The sequence below is a fragment of the Marmota flaviventris genome, chromosome 3, assembly GCF_047511675.1.
Source record: "Marmota flaviventris isolate mMarFla1 chromosome 3, mMarFla1.hap1, whole genome shotgun sequence".
Lineage (NCBI taxonomy): Eukaryota > Metazoa > Chordata > Mammalia > Rodentia > Sciuridae > Marmota > Marmota flaviventris.
In genome coordinates, this window is record NC_092500.1 from 136,492,595 (window position 1) to 136,511,250 (window position 18,656).

Below are 18,656 nucleotides of genomic sequence, written 5' to 3' on the forward strand. Positions count from 1 at the left end.
ACACATTTAAAACTAGTGTGAGATGTTGAATAAAAGTCATAGGGACTTTGGAGAATGATAGATTTGGCTTGAGTTTCTGCTCTTCCACTTATTAGCAGTAGGCCTCAATTTTTAATCCATTAAATGGAGATTCTAATAGTAATTACCCTGATCACTCTTCTGAAATTTAGATAGAATGATGTATCAAAAGCACATGGTGTTCAGCCAGTACCCTTAAGAGTTCATTATTAAAATTAGTGATCTGAGTACTTTGAAAAATTTGAGACTGAATTGAGTCCTCAATAGAAGTGAAACCAAAGACAAATAGATTTTTCTTCTCTTTGTAGGAGATTCTGAATAAGATACTCAAAATTCTTATAGTCTCATTCGGTCTGAGCAAAACATAGTAAAAGATACTAACAAACCACACCTCCATAATGTGACTGTGTAGGACAGAGCCTCACAAAGTGCTTAATTGAATGGTAGGAATTCTTTCACTTAAAAAGAAACACTTGTTCTTCTCATTTAGGGTGAGAACATAGTGAACAATTCATTGAGACCAACCTTGGGGTTTGGTATAGATTCCTTTTCATTGTACATTGATAAAGTTGGTGAAGTGGGTGCATTCAGACTGGACAACATCTATTTTTTGTCTCAAAAATCTATATTTAGTCTGGGATATCCAATGACTTGTGAATTGAATCCCCTGGAACTGCCTCCCAGGATCTCTGGGTTCAGGGTCATTCTCTAGCCAGTATGGATCAAGACCTGGTGGCAGGAGACATCTCCCACATTCAGCCTGGCCTCTAGTGAAATGTGGGATAGGAAATCACATCAAATTAAAGCATGGACAGAGGCCCAATTTATCTCTAGATGTTTGCACTAACTAGCTATTCAATGGTGATGGTTTGCTGATACTGAGAACTCTGAAAAATTGGCTAATCATCCCTTTCTTTCATCCCTGGAGATTCTGGGGTCATGCAGTAATAGAAACAAGCCAGTTTCATTGAAACACTAATTTGTTCCTGCCTTCTTAGTATGTTCTCAACAGAAGCATCCTGGGCTCAGGCTGTGTCTTTCAGAGTCCAAATACTTGTTTTATTCTCCTGACATTTTGTTCTGATCTCTGTTGACAGTTTCCATCCTCTGGTGTGCACACTGTGTAGTCATTTCTTTTATTTATAACTAATGCTCTTTACACAGACTATTGATTTGTGATCTGGTCACACTTGCATTGCTCTAATATAAAATCTTGTCTTATTCTCTAGCATTTTTTTCATCCATGACATTTATTTAGCTCCTTGCATTTACATTTTACTTTCTCTCTTATTACAACTGCAGATTTAAAATGTCTGCATTATACCAGAGAGGAACAGCAGTTTCCGTTCAGAGAGACCACTGTGAACCATATCTTATGATTTTAAAGCACTTTATGATTTTACAGAGCATCTTCACACACAGGATATCTCATTTGGTCCTCACAACAACCCTGTGAGGTAGGTGTTAACGTGACCATTTAACAAGGGCAGGGAAAGGAAATGAAGAGAGACACATAGACATACTACATGGAATTCTACAAGAAACTTAATGGTGTAAACCTTGGGGCTGTGTGTTAAAACTTGAAGAAAAGGAGAGCTGTGAAAATGTGGTCACACATTTCTCAGTACAGAGGCACTCAAAAATAACATGGGATCATCCCACATTTTTCCAATACGTTTTTGTCTGCCTTTCCCACTTCTTCAATTTCTTCCTCTTCTTCACCTACACAAAATAACTCTACTTCTACTAAAATATTTATTTTTCTCCAGAATCTATACTTAAAGCTTAAAATACAGAGAGATTTGTTGTAATTTTTTTTCAGCATTGTTTTATCATATGTAAGATGTTTTTGTTTGAAATAGGTAATTTAAGGAAACACATTTTGGTTCAAATGTGTTGAATAAATTATCCAAAGCTCCACATTACCTTACTTTTTTAAAACTTGAAAAATAATATGCTATAAGCTGGAGATCAGAAAGGAAGGTAAACTAAGAAAACTAAATCAATCTATTTTTTAATATTCTAGGGAATCTTTATCTCCTCTGAACACTTATAAAGTCCTGTTCTTTCTCCATAGAGCTCTAGCATGTTCTAATTGCTGGCTTGTCTGAATCTCTCAGGCACAATTATCTCTGCAAGGCCAGAGACAATGTCTATCTCACTAGTTGTTACATCCTGTTTCTGGATGAATACAGTGAACATATGTTAAGTGAATGAATGAATGAATGAATGAATAGATTTTCTTCTATGCCATCCCTAACCTTGGTTGAGAATAATGTTTTTAACTTAAAGAACCACATATAATCAGTTCTCATATGATCAATTCTCCTTAGGATCCGATGAATTAAAAAGGGATTAGCATGACTAAGAGAGTGAACAGCAGAGGGCTGCTGGTCTGGTACCTGAGGATAGGCCTGGGCACCCCACCAGTCACTGCATGGGAGAGTCAGGCAAGGGGTGCAAAGGGGATAGGGGTGATGGTAGTAGAGTGGAGAATGTATGAATGTGGCAGTGGAGACCCAAACAGCACCAAGGATCAGGAGAAGAAGCCAGTAGAAGCCAGGCTTGACACAGGAACCAAGGTCATTTGGAGGAGTCACAAAAGGGATCTTGGAAGTCAGTTGTGTTGATGACCTGTCCAGAGGTGAAAGGCCTTTTAATTAGATGGAGTCAGAGAGTGTCCTGCCCAACCCACCTGATCTTAAAAGGGTCCTCCCCTAATATGATCAGGAAGTTGTACTGGTCCTGACATATATATAAAAGAGGAAATCAATGGTTATTTTTATTACATTTAAATTGTGTTTGAAACATACACAAATATATATCAAAATAATTCAATATGATCCTTTCATATACCACAGTTAATTAATTATGTGGGGAGCAAGTTATTTTTATTCAGCATAAGTTGGTACAACCTTTATGAAGCCATTTGTTGGAATTAATCAAATTGTAAAAATATGCATATAACCTTTGAACTATTGGTTCAACTTTGAGTAAATCCTATACTAAAAATTATCCTCACAATATCATGTATGAAGTTGTTGAATATTAGCATTATTTATTAAAGCCAAGCAAAATTGAGGGTTTAAGATTAGCGACTGAATGATTCTATTATGATAATTATGGAACAGCTGAATATTGGAGTAATGTGTGGTCATTCAGAGGAAAGAGAGCCATATATAGTGACAAAGACAGATGACAGACACATCAACTTAAACATGAAAAATATAGAGTGCATTATATTAGATGTACATGTAAATGATTCTTCCTTTTCAAAATATTGTGAATTTGTGATATATATTCTTTGGGGTAGGCACAGAGAGGAATATGGAGGTTATGTACACATATATACATAAGTAGCCCTCTATGGCTTTGTCAAAGAAAGTATGCACATGAACTCCAAAATAGCCCTGAAAAATCTGTAACTGACAACATTTCCAAACATATTTGAAAAAAATCTTCCAAGCATTTGATAACCCCAGGTAACAGTAGACAGTGTGACTGTTCAGTTTACAGACAAAATAAATAAATAAATAAATAAGTTCCTTAGTTTCCAAACTCAACTAGAGTGAGTGTTTAGAAGCTCAGAGAAAGCCTCAGGGAAAGAAAATAAAGACAGAAAAAAAAAAGTAAAGGTAGAGATAAAGATACACATAAAGCTGGGGAAGAGAGACTGACAAGAAGAGCTCAACTGAACTTAAATGGAGGAAAAGGACAAAGGAGAATAAGAAGAATTTTGTGTAAAAGTGACCATCTCAAAGGAAAAATACACAAAAAAGAGAACACAAAAATATACTAATGCTCCCATTATCTTAATATAATCATAAAAATGATAATGGTCTCTAATATCAAACACTCTAAGAGATACACAATATTCTGAGTTGTTCAACTTTGAAAGATCCTGCTATTGGCTGATATTCACAATCATAACTCTACATTGTCTAAATGTGCCACCCATACATGGTATTAGGTTAAAAATCATTTTTTGTGAAAGCAGAGATATACTGGTACTGTATTTTTTAAAACAAGCATTACAACTAAAAATTGCAAGATTTTGGTACATCAAAGGATTTGCTATAATCTGTCTAAAATGCACCCCTGAATAGACTACGACTCTGTTCACCTCAGCTGTTCTCTCTCTCTCTCTCTCTCTCTCTCACACACACACACACACACACACACACACACACACTACATGCACTCCTAATGGTAAAGAAGCCTCGTTCCTCTTCATAACCCTTTCATTGTATTAATGAAAATTTCACCTAGACACACAAGAAATAATGCACATTTCATTTAACAATAAGATGACCTTATTTTTTGAGGTCCATTTTATAGATTCTCTACATGGCAACCTGGGGTCTGCATTCCACTGACAAAGATCCCAGCTGCTAAATCTATTCTGTTGCAGGTCTTAAAGTCTAGAATATGGAATGTGACCTTTTCAAGGTTTCAGTAAAACAAAACAAAACACCCTCCTCAGCCCCTGACCAACACAGCCTTCAGAGAATTAATCTATCAGGGTTCTTGGGCTGTCTAAATTCCTACATATAAGGTTTCAGTTCGCTCAGTTTTAGTAGGTAAGGAGGCTGTAATTGTTTCTATTCATAAGCTTGATTTTCCCTCAGTGGATAGAAATTGACTTGAGAATTGAACAATTTTCTATGTGGAATTTTTAGAAAATAGTACTCATCACAAAAACAGAATACAAATGGGTAATGAGATTGAAAGAGTTGCATAATCTCATCTATTTGTTTTACTCCAATTAGCATGTTTTATTTGTAGAAAACTGTGGCTGGCTTCCACAGACTCTCCATGGATCAATGCTGAATTTCTCAACGTTTGTCTCAAGCTCAGACCACCGATATCACAATCTTATTGATTACAAAAATGCATAGAGAAAATGAGAAACAATAACTTACTGAATGTGCTTCCACTTCCTTTTTCTCCCTTTTGGCCCTTTTGTCCAGGATTTCCTTTAAAAAACAATAACAAAAAAAGAAATTGTTTTTTGGTACTAAGCACACACCCTCACTGAGCTGCACTTCCAGCCCCAACAATGCTGCATTAAATGGAGACAGGGCATCACCAGTCAATCTAAAATATCAATGTATAGCAACCTATAGATATTGCAAAATAATAATCATGCGGATGTTAATAATAATAATAATAATTGCTATCATTTTTGAAAAACTATTGCAAACCTGGTATACTATCTTAAATTATCACAAAGGTGATGCATATTCCATTTTTGTAAAACAAGCAGAGCTGAAGTGTAAATAGTTTATTTTGTACTTATGTATTCTTATATTTTTCTCTTCATCTGACTGTGCCTCCCTACCATCCTGGGAACGCCCAGTATCTTGCACCTTATCCTAAACCTGACTGTTTTTTTTTTCCTATTATAATTTACCTGTCTCATTTTCCATTCTTTTATGGCTTAGCAGCCAAAGCACTAGGCTGTGAATGGATTGCTCAGAGTGTTTAGATTCTGACAACCTAGTTCCTGACAGAGGGCAAAAAGGTCCGTGCACCATATGAACCCCTAGGCTGGTCACTTTTGACTTCAAAAACCAGCATCCATTTACATAAAGATGTAGTACAAATATTATCATTTTATAGGGGGCAAGGATTTTATTTAAATAGACCTGGAAATATTGCTAGACCTTGATCTTTGCTAATGATTTGCTAATTCACACACAGTTACATTTTTAAGGGATACTCAGGAAAACTTTCTTTAGTACTAACAAGTGATTTTTATGGTGAAATTTCATGACAGTAGTGCTGCTCTTGATTATTAATTCTTCCAACAGGCATCAAATATCTATCGTCTAAGGAATTACCTTCTTAGCATAAACATAGGACTGATTCTAATGATTTCTGGCTGAAGATCAAAATTTTGTTAATATTTTTTATTTCCCCCTAAAAAATCAAGTATCTCCATAATTCCATCCAAAATACACTATGGGATGTAGGCTCTAGGGGATGTAGTTTAAAAACAACAGAATTTTGAATGATCCTAATGGTTTGAAGACCTCTATGTTGACTTAGTCTGCTCTGTTACTTAATAGAAATGTGGCTGACAACAGTCTTTCAACTTCTAGAGCTAAAGCATATTCTTCTGTGAAATTTAAAAAGAAATAATTCTTTCATCAGAGAGTTGCCTTGAAAATGAGTAACAATATTTGCAAAGCACTTGTTCATAAGAGATGGGAGCTCCTCTATTATTATTTCCTTTTTTTTTTTTAAATCTCCCATAGCTTAGCTAGAATCTGATGCCTGAAGTTTTATTCTCAATGAATGAAAGACAAAGACCTTTTCATCTCAATTTAATTTTTGTGGCATACTTTTTAAAATGCCATTTAAAGTTGTAATATTATTTATTGATTCACCTGTTGATTTCTCTAGCTTATTTTGTCTACATCTGTGCTTAGTTTTGGACATTTGTCTTTATATGCCATTTAGAAGATTTCTTCTGACCTCTAATATATCAAATCTTTAAAAATGTGGTATGTAATGAGTATAAGACTTGAAGCACTTAAAATGTACAAATTATTTCCAATTGAATTTTATTTTGAAGATATAATGAAAGTCCAACTATTCTTATTAGGATAATATAAAGAGAATTTCTTAGTTTTGAATTAATTTACATATTGTTATTTTATTCTGTATCATTAAATTAACTTCATAATTTTGATTGAATAATTTCAAGTAGTATTAAATTGGCAAAACAAAAACCATTAAGTAACCCAAAGCCCACCAAACCTCTCTTATCTTTTTGACCTAAATTTGTCATAGTGTCAAATTTTCAGATGTTCAAGAGGAAAAATCTAAGAAATTAAAGGAAAAAAATGGTCTAGGGAGTTAAAACAAGATGAAACTAATCAGTACTAATTCTTTACAGAGAAGATAACATACTATACTGCTTAATTTCATTACTTCAGCATTAATTTCACAATTAGGAAAGAGAAAAAGACTGTGCATCATTCTTGAAAGTCTTTTTGCATAGCTATGTCTTGGATATTTGATTTAATGTTAATTTGTAGCTTTATAAAACTAGGAAAGTATAAAAAGATTCCAAAACAAAACTTTATTTTGGTTTTCCTGGGAAGCTAAATGACCATTACTATTTCAGATGGATCATAGACAAATAGATTCATTTTTACTTTAAGTTTACAGTACAGTTAAATTATTTCTTCTTATTTCACAAAATTATTTTAAATTATCTTGTAACTATAAGCTTTGAAATTGCATCAAATTTAAGGTTCTAAATATATTTGTCTATTGAATTCAAATTGCCCATATTGGAAATGAGATCCCTGATGTTGTAGATAATTTTAAACAAATTATGAACACACACTTCTTCCTATATTGCCCAAAGAGCCTGATTGAAGGTAGATAGTTTAGAGGTAGTTGGTACATAAACACACCACTCATTTCAGATAATCACATCTCTAGTGGAGACTAATTACAGGTTGCTTATTTGTGGCTGTCATATAAAAACTGATATCATCAACAACACTGCAACACATTTCTTAGAACTTCTAAAATCCGAAGCATTGATGAAACCTAATGTCAGTGAGCAAGTGGCACAACAGAAATTCTTATTCATTGGTAGGAATGCAAAACAGTGGAATCACTTTAGAAGGCAGTTCAGCCGCTTCTTAAAAAATAAATATGTTTGCCATGCGATCCAGTAAATATACTCCTAGGTAGACTTTGGTCCATGCAAATACATGCTAATAAAGTGTTTGAGTGGTTTTATTAATAGTTGCTGAAACTTGGAAGAAACCAAGATTTATTTCTTAGGTAAAAGGATAAACCAATTATCATAAATCCATAAAATGCAATATCATTGAATAATAAAGAGAAATGAACAAACAGGTAATGAAAAGATGGAGAGAAACCTTAAATACATCTTGCTATGTGGAGGAAGCTTGTCTGAAAAGACAACGAACTGTGTGTTGCCAGCTGTATGACACTGTAAAAGGCAAAACTATGGAGATAGTACAAAAATCAATGGTGTCTAAGGGCTTGGCCCATGGCAGAGGGTAGTGATGAGCAGATGGAAGATAGGGGATCTTTAGGGCAGTGAAAATATACTGTAGGATGGACATATAGTAATGATGGATGCATGACATTATACACTTGCCAAAACCCATAAAATGCAAAACACAAACAGTAAACCCTAATGTAAGACTTTAGTTAATGATAATGTATCAATACTAGTTTATTAATCATTACAAATTTATCATACTGATTCAAGATGTTAATATGGGGGAAATTGTGTGGGTGGGTAGTTCATTGGAGTTCTATGTCTTCTGTGTGATTTTCCTATAAACCCAAAACTATTCTAAAAATAAAATGTTAAAAATTACATCAACAACAGGGATCTTTTTCTCTTGGTAATAATTGATATTACAAAAAAATTTGGCTTACTTCCTTCGAAAATTGCTATGCAGAGTACACTGTCCAAGCTTAGGCTATTGGCCTCATTGGTGGCAATACTGTTGTCATTTGTATAAATGTTAAAGAGCTGAACCATGTTGATTATTAAGCATTAATAAATATAGAAAGAAGTTTATTGCACATGAAATAAGATTTCAGCATTTTGCCAACTGTGTCTTAACAGCGTTTGGCCGGTGTGGTTACAGGGGTATTTATATTTTGCTAGTTTGTTTTTCTTTGCCAGTCTTTCCACTCTGTTTGCTCTAAGATAGATACCATTCTTCATGGTGACTTATGATTGTATAGAGTGCATAAATCCTTCCTGTGTGTATGTGTTTTTAAACTATTTTCCTTCAGGACACAGAAGCTTTCCTCAGGTGGACAGAAACCAGCTTCAAAAAATTTTCAGACCACAAAATAAACTACATGTGTGTGCTACTATTCCTATTATGATGAGCAATTTTTTGTTGTCCAAGAAATTTTCAGAAATGATGATCTGATGTTTTATTTGCATATTTGATAGCAGAATGCACAGTATTAAAGTACCTGTCCTCCCCGCCTTTCCTGTAAATCCTGGGAGTCCCCTTGAGCCAGGAAAGCCAGTTGCCCCCCGATCACCTTTATGACCTGGAGGACCTGCATGGTTAATAAAAAAGAAAGTGGTTAACAGTTCATTGTTTACATAGTTTTGAGGGTATTACAAATGAATATGAAATAAGTGAATCTCTAATTGAGGATAGTTTCTTTTCTAAAATTTCACTTGTGCCACTGAAAGATAAAATAGGTCTAAACATTAGTGCATTTAATACATTTCAGATATTCAACAAATAACATAATGTTAGAAGTAAAAACATACAAGAAAAAATCTTGGAGTTTTGATTAGAAGGTTTATGTAATGAATCAGGAATCTTTTTAGATGACGCATTTTGCTCTAACTGAAATGATGATTTTCTAAAAATTGAATTTTTAAGATTTGTCTTAGAAAAATTAAAACTCAGGCAATGAAAATTACCAAAGGATATTTATTTAAAAATTGGAGTACTAGTTCTTCAGTTAACTGCTTCATGTCTCTTAGACATGTTCTTACATATTCCTTTATAACCCCATATAATGTAAACACACACACACACACAGACACACACAGACTTATTTATGGGTATATAGTACATACATATATAAGTCAAAGGTTTTATATACTTAAATTAAAATTGAAATGGCCATTATTTTTACCCCATATCTATCGTGGCCATGAAAGCCTATGGAATAAAATATTATATTCTTCTGGAATAAAATTTTTCATCCTAGAGTTCAGTGATTGAAACAAACTAACATAAAATAGTTTATGTCTTATTTTCTTATTTTAAGTGTAATTATCCATTCATAGAGATTCCATTAATTCAATTTTCAGTTGAATCTTTTAGGGAGCCACATTAAAAGAGGCTTGATTAATTTCTTTCTCTAGTATCAACCTTTTAGAATATTGCCTTTAGTTCACAGGATTCAGGAGGAAGAATTTATACATATTTAATTTATTTTAAAAATCATTTCTTGAGATTCATTCACATAGACACCCCAAATTTGGCTGACCCTAAGAAATGTTCAGTTTAAATATATTATTATAAATAGTAAGAAATAATATTCAACTCAGTGTAAAACTTTGATTCCATCAGAAATTAAGCATATGTTTTAAAAGAAGAGTTAACTTAATTACTCAATATATACTAATTTGTTTACATAATTATATATATATATATATATATATATATATATATATATATATATATTCTATATATTTTGTAGTATATATTGTTTGGATTTTTTTATCATACTGTCTAAAAAAGTCTAACATATATTCTCAGGGCAACCTAATATATATTTATACCTTCCTTCACTATAGTCATATCTCTGAATTAGCAATTATTATCTTCTAGGGGATACTGACTAACAATAGGGGGCAGGGAAGAAGTGGAGGTTCAGCAACTGAACAGGGGGGAAGGGAAAAATAGGAATAGAAAAGACAGTAGAAGGAATCAGACATAACTTCCCTATGTTCATATATGAATACATGACCAGTGTAATTTCACATCATGTACAACCACAGAATGGGAAGTTATAATCCATGTATGTATGATATGTCAGATTATAGTCTACTGTCATGCATAACTAAAAAGAACAAATAAAAAAAAAATAAAAGAAGCACTGACACTAAATTCTCTCATTTAAAAAAAGTAAATATTTTATGAATCTTAATAGTGCACTGTTCACAAGTAATTCCTATTTCTACTGTTTTTTCCATTAAGTGAACAAATATCTATTGAGCACACATACAGTGCCAGTCTCCGCATATTCTTAGAGTTTAAAATATCCTTATCCAAAAAGATCTTCCAACGTGGTGACACAGTAGGAGAGACAGATGGTGAGATAAGCAACAAATAAATAAAGAAGGTAATTTGGGAAAACCTAAGCGCTGTCACCTACAATGCCTTGGGATCTTCTTTAGAGAAGGAGAGCAGGGACCTCTCTGATGATGGCTCATTGATTGTATCACAGTAACACTCAGAATGCAGCTGTTGGATTTATGGTACATTTTCTACAAGTGAACAAATACACTCCCAAATGAAGCTCATGGGATATTTTCATAGAAATCAATGAATTCTTAGACCATTATGGGAAAAGTTGAAGCAGATTCTATACGGTATAGAGAGTTATGTGACTTGTTGGTTTGAAATATAGCCCCTAACCATAAACTCCACTGTTGAGTTTTATTCCAGGAGACTGGATTCTCTGAGCCTTTCTGGTAGCATTCAGCTAATTTTCTTTAAGAATTTGTGCCAGCTTCTAACTCACAAACAATGTGAGTGTAATGACATAGACCTTCAGAGATCAAGTCACTTGCATAAAGTTGGCCTGATAATTACTCACATATATCCTGGATTCTCAGCTCTCCATTCAGACTTCTTTCTGCCATTGTGCTCACTAGCGTTCAAATACCATCTCTGGCATTTATCTGCTGTTCATTGACCTTGAGTGAGTCATTTTAGCCTCCCTGTCCTTCTGTTCAATAGGTTTATTATTTGTCCATCACAGACAAATGTGATGGCTAGAAGTAATAAATATAAAAACACTTAGAAAAGAGTCTATCATATAATGAACACTTCATGTTAGCCTTCTTCTTCTTCTCCTCCACCTCCTCTTCCTCCTCTTTATTCTTTCTCTACTCCCATAACAAAATCATTATTTTCACCAACATTTTGTGAAGGCTGCTAATTTAGTTATATTTAATAATATGTACACAATTATTAGTGGCATTGTTGGATTTATTAACACTATCTTTAACCTCCATAAGAAATCTGCTTTCAATACTCAGCACACAGAGAAACAGCCTGCAGTTGGCAAAGTTCCCTACTCAACATATATTTAGGGATTCTGTCTTTGTTGAAGCCTTAGGGAAAGCCCTTGCTGGAGTGCAACAGGGAAAAAGGGTTGGAGTGGAAGTAGAGAAATACATGAATATAAATATTAATAAAATATGGTTCCCATCTCCCAACATCCACAATCAAGATAGACTCTATTTTCTACTACAGGAGCTTGATTCCCATGGTGGAAAACTTAGGCTATGCAAGAAAAATACATAGTACTGGTGGATGATGAAAATTTTGTGCCCAGTGGAGACTTAAGTTCTCTCTCAAAGCATCATTTGGAGGGACCCCTTCCTGTGTCTATAGGTCAGGCTACCTTGCTATTTTTCCACTAAGTGTAAATATTCCATTACCTAGCCTACAAATTTTCCTTTGGAAACTAAGGAGGTGTTTCTTCTTTGAGCATTGTTGTCATGAGAGAATAACCATAAATCTGGTTTTCAAAAGGATAAGATCATCAAGAATCCTTGATCATCTCCCTGATAAAATTACTCATATTGTAAGCTCTGAAATTAGCACAATTTCTGTTTCCTCCACAATGTATTGCAGAACCACAGGTATGGAAAAGGTGCTTAGTATAGAATTTTTTGGGTGAAAGGGAGAGATTATACTTTCTTTGTGCTTCCAAGGAATTACCACTTTAAAATTAATTTCTATTATATTATTTTGAGTTAAAGAATATTTTATTATAATATCCACTCTAGTGCATGACTAATAAATATGATGTATTTAATGTATTGGTTACTTAAGACCACTCTGATGCCCACTTAAATTTCTCAGATATTCATATCACAGTTGTGAGTATAGGTGTTGACTTTGTCTAGCTAAGTTTAGTGCATTTAAATGGATGTATAGGTAGGGGATTTTATGAACTTCCTCAATTCACAGAGCAGAATTTTTGTGACTGTCTACCATGCAGTCTTTAGTTCCTGATCTCAGTGTCAGATTTGAAGCAATTAGATAATCCAGCAGAGTCTAGAGAGAATACAGCAATTAAGTTTGAAAGAATCCATTAGGAGAGATGTTTCATAATTTGAAAAGTTTTGTTGCCATGAATGAAACCAAAGGAGAATCTGATAGCCTAAAACAGCTGATTTATCACAGCAACAACTATGTCTAATTCTAATTAATGAGAGCACTGGGCAATACCTATTTGTGGAAATAAGCAGTAACAGCTAAACCAAACTGAGCCCTGGCTAACTGAATCCAAGAAGCTTTGTGATGTTGCCTATGGCATTAATGAAAGTGGAAACTTAAATCCCTCTTTCTGTCTTAAGTATCCACAGAATGAGCTGCAAAAGATGCTCCCTAAGATGAAGTCTGGAGTAGCAAGTTGTGTCACAGACTGGAGGTTTTGGTTGATTTATAAAGCTTTGACCATTGCAGTTTGTAATAAAGGAGCCGACAGATCCTTGACAACAGTAGCTCTGGCAGCTGCTATAAAGCTGGTAACTTCCCCTGCTTATGACATTAATGTACCATTGTTAAGATCTGCTGAGCACTAGTCAACTAGAAGAATCTTTCTGAATAAAAAGTCTTACGTGATATCACTTTCAAAGGCACATCAACACCAACCCACTGGTACACACACACACACACACACACACACACAGGATACACACAATAAAACGTGGCAAGAGAGAGTCTTTAACAATATTTTAAAAATATAAACTGTATATATTGATTTTTAAGCATAATGGTAAAGGTCAGTTAAGTGTCAAATTTTTAAAAAAAATGTTTTTCTTATGTAACCAGGGTTAATCGATACATTGATCTGTCAAAACACAGAGAAACAGGACGAATTACAAGGTATTTTGATAATTTTGGCAGCACAAATCATTCTAGTTATAATTAGGCCATGCAGTATATTCTCGACTTTCAAACAGCATGTAGGGTGTTTGATTTCTAGCCAAGTGAAGTAGGACAATCATGCTATTGTTATTTTTTTTTTTCATTTTATTAAGAGCAAAGAAAGTTCATGCTCTCTCTCTCTCTCTCTCTCTCTCTCTCTCTCTCTCTCTCTCTCTCTCTCTCTCCTTTTCTGTGTTTTCTATTATCTTCTTTCAAAATATTGCTTTCAAGATTACAACATAGAGAGAAATGATTTAAAATAATATTGCTGTAACTAAAATACAGAGAGTGGCCAACAGCAAAGGTAAAATCCATCTTTATTCCAGCCAATATTTGCTTTCACATTTTGTGAGTTTAAGCAGATATAGTCTGGTCAAAAATTACATAAGAAAGACACTCAAGTTTACCTTGACTCATATTAAGATATTTTTGTATCTTAAAAACAAGATCTTGCAAATTTATGCAATGCAAAGATGATTTTTTAAATTCTTCATATGTGACCTGAAGTTAGCTGTGCAATATATTATTTGCTGTCCATGACAGAAATGACACCCTTCGACTCATGAATAATTCCAGTAGTGACTCTGGCTAAAGCACTTAATTGTTTTAAAAAAATCAAGTCACCTCTTGTCATTCAATCTCAGATAGGTATATATATATATATATACACACACACACACATATATATTTATATATGATTATTTTGGGGGGCTTAAACTCAGGGACACTTAACCACTGAGACATATCCCCACCACTATTTTGTATTTTTATTTAGAGACAGGGTCTCACAGAGTTGTTTAGTGCCTCACTTTTGCTGAGGCTGGCTTTTGAATTTATGACCCTTCTGCCTCAGCCTCCTGAGTTGCTGAGAGCATAGGCATTCACCAACACACCCAGCTGATATATGATTATTTTGACTAGAACATATAATATCTCCTTCAATATGTGCACTTGCAGAAACCACAGTACACAAAATAATTATTCCACCTGCACACGTTCATAGATGTACAACTGAGCCTTATGTTAGATGATTAAGTAGATATAATGACCGTACCTATTGGACCTGGAATGCCAGGCCGACCACTCTCTCCAATCGGACCTCTGTCGCCTTTTTCACCTGGGGGTCCAGGAGGACCTTAAAAAAAAACATACAGTTACTAATGATAATTTATAAATAATAAGGAAAATGGATTCATCATTTGTTAGGACAGTTATATGAGGAAATCCAAAGTTATTTGTTTGTTGTACAATATGATAGAATGAATAAGATGGATCTTTCTGAATGGAGAATTACTCTGCTATTGAGAACAGTAATGTTCTCTACTGCTAAAGATGACATAGCCCCAAATTAAATCACTAAAATAGGTATTAAATATTTATGTGGGGCTAACACTTTCCTAGGTCCCAAAAACTTGGAGCAGAGAAAAAGAACCACAATGGTTCAAAAACTGCATTTCACTATGCACATATGAGGCAAATATCATTATATTGAGTCAGATGCTGTGTTTTCAGTTTTAAAAAAAATGTTTTTGTGTTGTAAGCTGGATAGTCAATACATTGATGTGTTATAAAATGTAACATCTAAGTAAGGACTAAAAGACATTTGTGGTACGCTCAGGGAAACGAATTCATTCACAGTATTAAAAAAAAATCACAATATTGGAACTGACCATAAACTCAGATGTCTGTCAGAGAGCTGGAGATAAGCATGAGTGACAAAGGATGAAAGAGACTTTATTAATGGAGTGAGTGTAATTTGAGGAGAGCTTTGAAGAATGAATAGAATAAGAAGGAAAAGAATTCTGGAGATGTGGGGGAAAGCAATAAGGTGAAAATAAGTAGAGGGATGCTTCTTCAAGTAAAATATTAAATAGAATCCCTAGATCAATATACATATTATAAAGTAAGATGGAGAGACTGCACAGAAAACTTTGGCTTCTTGTCTTCACATCTCCCCAGGTGACTTCTCAGGGTTGAGTTTGAGCATTGATTCAGTCATTCGTATTTTCTATGTCCAGCAAAATAGATATCTGATGATCACCACTTGAGAATTGTACTGAATATGTGTTTAAAAATTAAAGGTAGTTCTTCCAGCATCCCTCTTCCAACTGAAATGTACAGGACAAGTAATCCTTCTTTCATTGAAAGCACACACTTTATTTTCTTTTCAAATCGAAAGAGAAGAAACAAACTTAGATGTACCATTGAATAATGAAACAGTAATGTTTTAGAAGAGGCATTTTCAGTTGCTACGGATTGGCCAAATGTACAACCTAAGGACAATACACAACTGTATTTAGCATCCCTACTTAGGGTTTGTTACAAATTTTAGTTAGATGGGGAGATACAATACTTATACAATTCCACAGGGATGCCTATAAATAAAGATTGTCTCATAAATAAGTACATTCTACTTCTTTTCTTTTTTTCTTTTGGCATCCTTGTCCCTTATCAATTTACCTGATCTGTTCCATTTTTGAAGGACCAACTTGGGTTTTAGAAGCTCAGGTTATTATTCCTTTCTTTTCACAGATATCATTGGACAGTAATATTTAATCATGCTTTATTGTGAAAAGCAACTTTACTTAGAGGATATATAAAAGGCTAGGAAAATATGAAGAAAGAAATAATTCACAATTCTATCATTTTAAGAGAATAACCATTAACATTTCTTTTGTGTGTGTATGTTTGGATATTTTTTCACATGATCATCATGCAAACTACACACTGCTTGTCATTAAGCAAATAACTAGTGAATTCTAAGATGCAGCTTAATTATTGAAAGGCACGTGTGTGTGTATGTGTGTGTGTGTTGCACAAGAAAACATCATAATTCTACAACAGTGAGAATCTGCACAGACCTCCTAGTCTATGCCGAAGAATGCGGCTCGAAAGGGGGTTTAACATCCACTACATGAACACAGCTGTAGTCCATTCATCACTACACAGTGTCAAATTAGGGGACAAGCAGGACAGAAAGACTCAATTTGCAGCCAGAATTTTGGTGAGCAAATTGAAGAAATAAACCCACAGTACACAAGGTTGGCATTTTGAAAAGGAGTACACAAGCAAAGACTTTCAATTAGTAATTAGGGATCTAAAGCAAGACACAGACATTCCAGAGACAAGTAGAATATATGAGACAAGAAACAAGGCAGCGCAGCTCAGATTCAGGATCTTCACCTGAGATGAAGGTTTTAGTTTTGTTTTGTTTGTGCAGTACTGGGAACTAAACCCAGGGTACTCCACCACTGAACACACCCAAGTTCCCTTCTAATTAATTTATTTATTTTGAGATGGACTTTCTCTAAGTTGAAGAGGCTGGCCTCGAAATTAAGATCCCCTTAAAGTCACTGGTATAACAGAATTGCACCATCATGCCTTGCTAAAATTAAGTTTTCACTATCTTTTTCGTTAAAAATAATGAAACTCTTTTATAATTACTATCTTGAAATATTTTACATGCAGCTAAGGTGAACTGTGTAACAGTGCTCATTTTGGAGTATTAGCTTGATCACCACAAATAAATCTGTGTTATTTTATAAAATTTGGAGTTAAAGATCTTCATATGTTTGTAGATACTAATATTGATATCTGGTATCTGATTTCTAAAATAAGAAATTCAGGCAAAGATTTTTCTTAAATAGCTCTAACTTGGTGTTCTACATATTATACTTGCAATTTTTTTCTTTTAATTTGTTATATATGACAGCAGAATGCATTACAATTCATATTACACATATAGAGCACAATTTTTCATATCTTTAGTTGTACACAAAGTAAAGTCACACCATTCATGTCTTTGTATATGTACTCAAGGTAATGATTTCTGTCTCATCCTATCATCTTTTCTACCCCCATACTCATAACCTAAATCACCAATTATGAATTTTGTTTCCATACATTGTTATAACTTTTTCCAATGCCTCCAAGAATATGCGAGGAGGATTTAAATGTCTTTTCAGTATTTGGAGGGATGGAACTAAAAGCCACATTCCACTTTACTCCTAGCTTCTCAGGTGGAACTTTTGAGAACATTACCAATGGAATGCTTCCCTGTGACCTTCCAAATCTGCTGTCCTCTCCACCTCTGCTATAGCTCACTTCCTCCTAGCCCTAAATTAATGCTGGAGGGTCCTTTCTGGGTTAAGTGGACTGTGTCTATTTCAGCCTTGTATTTCTTCAGTTCTACCTTTTTTTTTTTTTTTTTTTAGAAAACAGGAATCTGTTTTAGAAAGTATCCACTGTAAAGAAATGCAATTTATCCAGCTATGTTTTAGAAAAAAAAACACTGAAAAATTTTAAGAGACTTGAAGTCTATTGTAGTCACCTTCTTTGTTCTTATTCAGTCTCTTCAAAATTCTGCCCCATAATCACATCAATAACTGCCTCTGTGCCTCAATAGATGGGTATAATACTACCTGTCAGCTCCCTTGATGATATATCAAAGGAAACAGGGTTAATATTAGCCAAAATGTATGATTTGCTCAAGAAGCTATAAAATTCATACTTTTTCCTTCATCTATAACAATTACCTCTTTAAAATATAAACACAGGGAAAACTGGAAATCCATATGCAACAAAATGAAACTGAATCCCTTTCTCTCGCCATGCACAAAAGTTAATTCAAAATGGATCAAGGAGCTTGATATCAAATCAGAGACGCGCCGTCTGATAGAAGAGAAAGTTGGCTACGATCTACAGTCGGTGGGGTCGGGCTCCAAATTCCTCAATAGGACACCCATAGCACAAAAGTTAATAACTAGAATCAACAAATGGGACTTACTCAAACTAAAAAGTTTTTTCTCAGCAAAAGATACAATAAGAGAGGTAAATAGAGAGCCTACATCCTGGGAACAAATCTTTACTCCTCATACTTCAGATAGAGCCCTAATATCCAGAGTATACAAAGAGCTCAAA

At 34.2% G+C, this 18,656-nt stretch overlaps 1 protein-coding gene across 2 annotated transcripts in view; it reads right to left on the reverse strand.

Moving 5' to 3' along the window:
- Positions 1-18,656, reverse strand: part of Msr1 (macrophage scavenger receptor 1) — an 80,230-nt gene that overhangs the window by 27,744 nt on the left and 33,830 nt on the right. Inside the window, exons 7-10 of one of the 2 annotated variants that reach the window (XM_027954716.2) lie at positions 14,791-14,871; positions 9,013-9,102; positions 4,941-4,994; positions 1,392-2,652 (exon numbers count right to left, since the gene is read on the reverse strand). In XM_027954716.2, coding sequence (XP_027810517.2) covers positions 2,636-2,652; positions 4,941-4,994; positions 9,013-9,102; positions 14,791-14,871 — 242 coding nt within the window. In that variant the 3' untranslated portion in view covers positions 1,392-2,635. Of the gene's footprint in view, positions 1-1,391; positions 2,653-4,940; positions 4,995-9,012; positions 9,103-14,790; positions 14,872-18,656 lie in introns of those variants that run through there. The other variant, XM_027954715.2, reaches the window with a different exon arrangement.